This window comes from Barbus barbus, assembly GCF_936440315.1.
Source record: "Barbus barbus genome assembly, chromosome: 36".
Classification (NCBI taxonomy): domain Eukaryota; kingdom Metazoa; phylum Chordata; class Actinopteri; order Cypriniformes; family Cyprinidae; genus Barbus; species Barbus barbus.
The window spans coordinates 28,499,221-28,507,645 of NC_136714.1; the positions used below are offsets into that span (position 1 = coordinate 28,499,221).

The 8,425-nt window shown below is 40.0% G+C and overlaps 1 protein-coding gene across 3 annotated transcripts in view; it reads right to left on the bottom strand.

Moving 5' to 3' along the window:
- Nucleotides 1-404: 404 nt before the first annotated feature.
- LOC306855478 (tyrosine-protein kinase JAK2-like) overlaps nt 405-8,425 on the bottom strand; it is a 22,597-nt gene continuing 14,576 nt past the window's right edge. For 2 of the 3 annotated variants that reach the window (XM_079394225.1, XM_079394226.1), the window contains exons 15-24: nt 7,684-7,822; nt 7,408-7,559; nt 7,182-7,332; nt 6,039-6,172; nt 5,776-5,965; nt 4,781-4,905; nt 4,520-4,692; nt 3,665-3,782; nt 2,391-2,504; nt 405-2,320 (exon numbers count right to left, since the gene is read on the bottom strand). In XM_079394225.1, the coding sequence (XP_079250351.1) occupies nt 2,213-2,320; nt 2,391-2,504; nt 3,665-3,782; nt 4,520-4,692; nt 4,781-4,905; nt 5,776-5,965; nt 6,039-6,172; nt 7,182-7,332; nt 7,408-7,559; nt 7,684-7,822 (1,404 nt within the window). In that variant the 3' untranslated portion in view covers nt 405-2,212. The remainder of the gene's footprint in view (nt 2,321-2,390; nt 2,505-3,664; nt 3,783-4,519; nt 4,693-4,780; nt 4,906-5,775; nt 5,966-6,038; nt 6,173-7,181; nt 7,333-7,407; nt 7,560-7,683; nt 7,823-8,425) is intronic. The other variant, XR_013782940.1, reaches the window with a different exon arrangement.

The window sequence follows — 8,425 nt, forward strand, 5'->3', positions numbered from 1 at the left end:
AACGCAGTCACAGGGTTTGAGTTCAGGATCTGCTCACTGTCTGAACACCAAACCAACACACTCTCAAAAATATTAGAAATAATAAAAAAACCACACACACAAATATCTACAAACATCCCACCAAATATGAGACTCATATAAACTGCATCAATTATAATTACTGTCAACATTATAATTAGTCAAACGATTAATCACATCCAAAATAAGTTTTTGTTTATATAATATATATGTGTGTGTGTGTGTACTATATATAAATACACACACATACAGTATATATTTAGAAAATATTTACATTAATTTACATGTAAATGTATTTTAAAATATAAACATTTTTCTTAAATATTTACATGCACGTGTGTGTATTTATATATACATAACAAATATACACAGTACACACATATATATGATGTAAACAAAAACGTTTATTTTGGATGTGATTAATGGTTTGACAGCACTACTGTATACACAAACCTGCCGTTTAAAGAGATTTCAGTCTAATGATCTTCTGCCTCCTGAACGTCTCGGACTGATCACAGAAGCATTTTGATCTTCTGAGGGACGTTCAGCTCATCCAGGGGTTTTCAAACTTTAATTCATGAAATAATGACAGAACAACAACAGAAATACATACGAACTGGTCTGAAAATGATCTCTTGTATTCTTCTATTGAGTGGAAAATACAAATCACAGATCTTATTTTTTATCCTTATCATGTCTTAACTTTTGTTCAATGACAACTTAAAAACAATTATTTGGCAATGTGATTTGTGTCTTAATGTCACGCTTACGGTAGGGCCTTTCGATTTTTCTGGACTCCTTTTTAATAGTAGAATTAATTAAAATCATGAAACATATGCAATTTAACATCAATTTATTCAAAGTTTAACAAAAATGACATGTTTAGGACCCTATGAAATGTTTTATTATTACCAAATTCTGTGTTTTATCTAATTATTTGAATGCATAAAAACAACTTAGAAATTGTGTTGTGTATTTAACTTTTTCTGGTCATCAAATGAAGGCATAAAACATTAATTTCAGTTATTGAAAATTAGGGTAAACGGACCCATTAAGCACACTTCCATTTTTGAGATCAGATTATAAAAAGAAAAATATTTTTTTATCCTAATTGATGTCTTAACCGATTGATATTTTCAAACTTTTGCATATTATAACCTGGAACTTGGATGCGGGAAATAATTACAGTTAGATCTAAAGTATAAAGTATAATTTCATAGATATTGTTAATAATAGTTGTTCATATTAAAATACGTATGAACTTACATGACCTAGACCATTTATTTTGCACAAATCCTGTCACTTTAATAAATATTACATGAAAATTATAAAAAATTGTTGTTGCTCCCATTAAGCTCCCTGTTCTCTCTTTAAGCTCTTAAACGTGTTATTTAGCTGAAAGCAGACTAGTATAGATATTATGTGCTTAAATGACGCTTCACTATGAATAAATAACTGATCAAATTGAGTGCCTTGTTGCTTGATTTTAGTGTTCTGTTTTTTTGTGATTGACTTTGTACCTTCAAAAATATATATATATATTTTTACAATTATTCTTTAAAAATTTTCCTTAAAATTATCAAGAATTTTTAATAAAACCTGATGTGAGTTTAATGGAACAGGGGTGTGCTTAAAGATTTAGGGTTAGGTAAATGTACTCACAGCCAGACTTTCTGAATATAAAACTTTATATCTTAATTGAAATGCTTTTGTCATTTAAAATAAAATTTAATATTTTTGTGTGAGAGATTACTCTCGCACAACGTTTTATACTGAAACCATGTCTAAAAAAGGTCTCAATGTAGATTTTGGTGAGCTTAATAAGGTACGTTTACCCTATTAAAAATATCAAAGTGCATTTAATGGGTAAAAGCTAAACAGCAGCCTGTTTTCCATTCATTATAGAGTCATGGAAATTCAGCTTTTTAGTCCGTGAAAGTCAGGGAATTTGACATTTGGCTTCGAGTGGGAACCCTGCCGGTTCCATCATTTTCTGCGTTATATTCCCACATCGTGAAAATCATTGAGCCCTATTAAGGGCATCGTCATATTTCTGCTTCCTTGGCTTTTAAATAGTTTGAAAACCCCTGATAAAGCGAAAGAACAAACAGCATCCCAGAATTCACAGAATTTACGTAAAGCCTTTCCGTTGTTCCTGGAGGTCGTTCAGCGCGTCGGGAGACTGATGTTGGTGTCAGACGATCTTGCTGTCCTGGATGGAGCCGACTCTCTCCGCGAGGTCTTTGAATGAGGGCCGATCGCCCGGCTCCGCCGCCCAGCACTCCTTCATCAGCGCCTGAACCTGTAAGACACAGAGACGGGTCACTCTCTCCTCTCTCGCTGCGATGCGCTCGCGGTCGTGCAGTCTTTACCTCGGCCGGACAGCCATCAGGAGCCGGCAGACGGTAGCTCCGCTTCAGCAGATCGATCAGGTGATAAACGATCATCTGGCCCTGCTTGTCCTCGCCCATCTGCTCCATGAACACCTGAGACACAAGCACCAGCAATTACTGACCACATCAAAGCCTCACCACACGATGATATCGCAATGTGAAATCCACGATATGATAAGACAAATGAAGAATTGGAAAAAAGATTTTGTTTTACATTTTAAAGTTAAATCATTCTATCTAATGCACTTTGAGAGTTCAAAATTAAGAGCTCCAACCCATGATCCTAAGAAAAGTCAGTGAATTGACTTCTAGCTGAACTTTAAAGTTAAACTCAACCCTCTTTTTATTTGTGATATACTGTCTCTGTCTAAATGACATTCACACTGCTGTTTTAGGAAGCCAAACTAATTAGAATATAATAATAATAATAATAACAACAATAACAATGACAGAAGTAGCCATATGTAAAATAAATAAATGAATATTTGATAGGTATATTATTTGTGCTTTACACTACAGGAGGGAAATGACAATGTTTCTCACTTGAAAGAGATATTTTGAATTTGGACTGTATTTAAACCGCGAGCTGTCAGTAATTCATATACTGCACTTTAAGCTTTTATTTTGAAGGAAAACTCCAGCTTACAAAAACACGTCTCGCTACAAATCTAGTGAAACGCTGTAATCATCTGCCGTGAAAATAAAGCATAACTGGTGGCTCGTTAAACTCCCAGAACGTGTAATAAAGGAGTTGACTGCATTCGTTCAGTGTGAACGGAGCCGTTCTGAGACACCGGATCACGAGCTGATCGTCTGAACGAAGTGAAACACAGCCAAAACAGACTTGATGAAGAGATTATATTGTGCTTTCAGTTCGAGTTCGTTTGACAGATATGGTGCCAAAGCATAACGGCCCAAAACACAACTTTAAAGACCTTTTATGTTAGAATAAGAAGTTTAAATACATTTTAAGACCTATCGTTTCATATCGTCACGTGACCACGATAATATCGTGATATTGATAATATCGTCACATCCCTATGAATTACTGTTATGGTTTGTTCCTTCATGTCTTGACTGTCATAGTGTATTATTATTATTATTATTATTACTGCAGTCAGCAGATGTTTATGAGTCTGCGGTCTTCTATAGTACAGACCCTGGTAATGTGATTGCTGGTCCATTTATTATGGTTGGTTTCTGGTAACTTTATGACGTTATGATGGTCAGCAGTAATGCAGTCGGTCACTTACAGCTGGAGGACTGCAGGATTTGTCACTGTATGTGAAGAGTTCGTAGAGAACGACTCCGAAGCTCCAGACGTCTGACGCCACGCTGAACTTACTCTCGGTCAGAGACTCCGGCGCGTACCTTCATCAACACACATCACCATCATCATCATCTTCATCATCATCAACACAAATACACATCAATAACTCAAAAAACAGCATCTGATCTTGAGTCAATCTTGTAAGAACCGGGTCACATTTCACCTGAAAAGGAGAATTAAAGTCTATTTTGTTTAGACCAGTAAGATTTAGTTTGCACTGCATTAGTTTTGTAATTCTCATTATTCTCAATGCTGATTCTCTTTAGTAATGAGAATTTGGGAGAAATGTTAAACCGTCCCATGTATAAAGTAGGGCTGGGACAATAAATCGATGCATTGATTCATGCTGGTGTTTAACTGCACTCTTAACTTGCTCTTCAGCTTTTATGCTTTTATGACACAAGATTAATGTAAGCACATCCTTGTAATTCGCTTCAACCTTTTCAAGCTCTATGAAGGATTATTTTATGTTCAAGTGGTGTGTGTGTCAGGAACTGGAAACAAGCAGAGTACGGCTGTTTCTGAAGCATGCAGCGCCACCTGCGGTTAAAAACTAAGCTCAGAATCCACTCCTGAGAGAATCGTGATGCATTTGGAAAATCTCAGAACCGACGCAGAATAATGACTCTATTTGCCATGCATCGATTTATTGTCCCAGCCCTAGGCTTAATTTTCATTAGGCAGAAAATCATCGCTTGTTGTTTGTCTCCTGATTTTGGGGTGAAATATAAGGCAGTTCTTGATCATTCATCACACAGCTTCAGCCGAATCTCCTCACCAGAATATGGGGCTCTCGCCCGGCTCGCGGACGGTGTAATACTCCTTATCCTGAGGAAGAACTTTAGTCAGGCCGAAGTCTCCGATCTTCACAAGAAACTCGCTCTCCACCAGAATGTTCCTGGTAGCCAGATCTCGATGGACGTAGCGCCTGGACGCCAGGTAGTCCATCCCCTAAACAAACACAGAGAGGGAAACACGTCACGCTCAGCTCTTCTTCTGAATCAGTCTTGATGTGTGTGAGAGACAGGCGTTCCAGCACCTTACAGATCTGAGACGCGTACAGCAGCAGCTTCCTGTGGTCGAAACGCTCCTTGTTTTTAGAAAGATAATCTCTCAAACTACCAAACGGCAAATACTCCATGACCAGCCGCAGGTTCCTACGACCTGAAGACAGACAGAGAGAGAGAATCAGGACCAGCATGCTCCAGTGCAGACAGCAGGACCCTACGATTTCACAGAATCCAGTCATAAAAATTACATTTACTGTATAACACGGAATATCAGGGAATTTGGAATGAATAAATCAAAAGTAGGTCAGCAAACTTAAACCAAAATGTGATATAGAAAGTGTTTATGAATATTAAGCCGCAAAAATACCATTTGAATATGATTTCTATGGTGTCTCTGTGTGAATGAATGGCACAGACGCAGGGTTTCATTCACTAAACACACACTGAAACACACATGACGCTCAATATATGAGAGCATAATCTCCAGAACTGCTCTGAGAGTCACTTCATGAGCATTTTACCATTTCTTTTGACAAAAACTATCATCACATCTTATATACAAACAGAAACCTAAAGGCGTTCACCGCAGCCCGTCAAAATCAAACGTTACGTTTAACTTGACAGAAATAATTACTTATTGTTATGATACGACTACTAATAAATATTACTAAATATTATTAAAACATTTTTTTAAACATTACATTATTGGAAATCCATTGAAAATGGAATCCAGAAAATTTATGGAAAACACATTCACAGAATTAGGTAGAAATAAAACTGAATTTGAAAAAAGTAATGTATTTTATAGAGCCTTAAAAATGTAATTTACTTTTAATAAAATGCTGCTAAATTGTGTAGTTTCATGATTTCAATTAATTAGACATGCTTTTTGATTATATGTTTTTATTTAAGCATTAACACTGATTCTAGAAACATTAAAATGGAAAAAAAACCTAATTTGGAAAAGATAAAACTGAAACTAGGAAAACACAAGGGATTTGGTAGGGCCCTGAGAGACGCTCACCGGCGCTGTAACACACTCCCTTGTATTTGACGATGTTCTCGTGCTGCAGCGAGCGCAGGATCTGGATTTCTCGCTCGAAGTCTCGCAGGTGTTCGGCCGTGCTGTGCTGCAGCTTCTTGACCGCGACCACTTCACCCGTGTTGTCCTGCAGCGGATCATAGCGGCACTTCTCCACGCTGCCGAAGTTCCCCTGCAGACACAGACAGATGGGAGTGACGTCTGAAACACTAGCGCTGATGATGATGATGATGATGAGCGCTCACCTTCCCCAGCAGCTGGAGGAAGATCAGGTGTCTGGCCTCAAACTGAGTGGGATCCTGGTTCTCAAACGCTCCGCCGAGACCCAGCGCCCGATGCCTGCTGGGAACCGTGTCGCTCTCCGCTAGCAGCTCGTAGTCTGAGGAACAGAGACACTGGGTTAATATTAGGGACGTCACCATTCTCAATATAATATTGAACCATTCGGTACAACGGCCACGGTTCAATACATGCTTGTGAATTGCGTCTTTTTGTTTGTTTTGGGTTTAAATAATATCCGTGTGTTTTATTTCTCTCAGAATTGGCTCTGTGTGTGCGTGAGAGTGTGTGCGTGAGTGTGTGTGTGAGAGTGTGTGTGGTGTGTGTGTGTGAGAGTGTGTGTTAGTGTGTGTGTGTGTGAGTGTGTGTGTGTGCGTGAGTGTGTGTGTTCACGTGCTGAGATGAGGAAAGCCTCCACGCTTATATTTGAAAAAGCAACACACGCTGAGCATCTTCTCTTGTAATGACATGCAATGATAAGCCTTTCTAAACCTGTTGTCCGACGTAAGAGAACATTATAACTTCTTTTTACTTCAACATTGGTCGAGTGTTTGAAATAGCTTCCCTTTGTGATCTGATGTGGCTTCTTATCACAGAATGAGACCGAAAATATATTATATACTGTAATAAAGTCGATTAGAAATGGCTTACAAATATACTTAATCATTATGAAAATAGAGATGCTTGAAGAACACTCATACACCGTATATTGGGATTTCCTGGAACATCATCATTCTATTACTTCTGTGATGCATATCTGGATTATCTGCACGAGGGTGCCCTCTGGCATCCAATATGAATGAAACACACATTACATGTGTTTATAGCGCTCAATAATGGCCAATCTATCCTATTTTGGGTAAAACTCAGAAATATAATACCTCTCTCAAAAGAAATGTTAAGCAGACATATAATACACACTTTTTCCAGTGTACAGAGGTTTACAGGAGTTTTTCTTGTTAGTTTGTTGCAAAAAACACTCTGATGTGCCAAGCCACCAGAACTGAAATACGTGGTTAACTGAGGTACGTGTTGAACCGTGGACTAGCTGTACTGTTGCATCGCTGGTTATCATGTTGTTTGCGCGCGGTGCGTGTGGTGAGCGTCACCTGGCGTGAAGAGGCTGTTGAGGTCTCGGATGACGGCTCTGAACGAGGGTCGCAGCAGCGGCTCGTACTCCATGCAGCTGTTGATCACGCTGGCCAGTTCAGTCCACTTCGGAGCTGGAAGCTGGTGCTTGTCTTCATAGAACAGCAGCTTCTGCACGACACACAAGAACATCAGTCAGAGTAAGCGACACGCAGCGCAGACAGAAGCGTGGAAGGGCCACTGCACCTTAGACGCGTCGTAGGCGGAGAGTGGATGTTCTCCGCTGCAGTAGATCTCCCACAGCGTGGTGCCGAAGCTCCACTTATCTGCTGCCAAACTCAGGTTCTTACTGTCCTTCACGCACTCGGGAGGAACCCACGGGATCCGGTCCACCAGAACTACAGACAGAAGAGACCAGACCAGAGACCAGTCAGGAGAAACACCACCGCTCAATAAACCAGCTCTGCGCTGCTGTTTGGACTCGACTCGTTTTCTAAACCACGTGAATACAGCTTCGCTCACGTTCTCTGGGCTGGACGGTGATGCTGATCCCCGGGTCACTGAGCTTGATGAATGGAAGCGTTCCTGTCTTTCGGTCTTCTTCTCGGGTCACCAGAACATTCCTGGCGCAGACGTTCCCGTGGATCAGGTTCTTCTCCTCCTGCAGATCAGAAACAAGCGGTGATTATTACATCTCTCGTTAGTCTGGTGCCATGCAGTGTTGGGGAAAGTTACTTTTAAAAGTAATGCGTTACAATATTGCGTTACTCCCTAAAAAGTAACTAATTAGATGCGTTACGTTACTTTTGAGTTACTTTTTAAATCTAGACAGGGCTTGCTTGTTTGTTTTTAATATAAAAAGTTCTTCTTTTACAAATATAAAAGCCCTTTCACACCAAAAGTGAAGTGAATCCGGCTCAGACTGAAGGAAATGTAGATTCAGGTCTGTAAAGTCGTGACGTATTGTCAAGTATGGTGACCCATACTCGAAATTGGTGCTCTACGTTTAACCCATCCAAGTGCACACACACAGCAGTGAGTAGTGAACAAATGCACACACACACACACACACCGTGAACACACACCCGGAGCAGTGGGCAGCCATGCTGCAGCGCCCGGGGAGCAGTTGGGGGTTCGGTGCCTTGCTCAAGGGCACCTCAGTCGTGGTATTGAGGGTGGAGAGAGCGCTGGACATTCCCTCCCCCCACCTACAATTGCTGCCGGCCGGAGACTCGAACCCGCAACCTTTCGATTACGAGTCCGA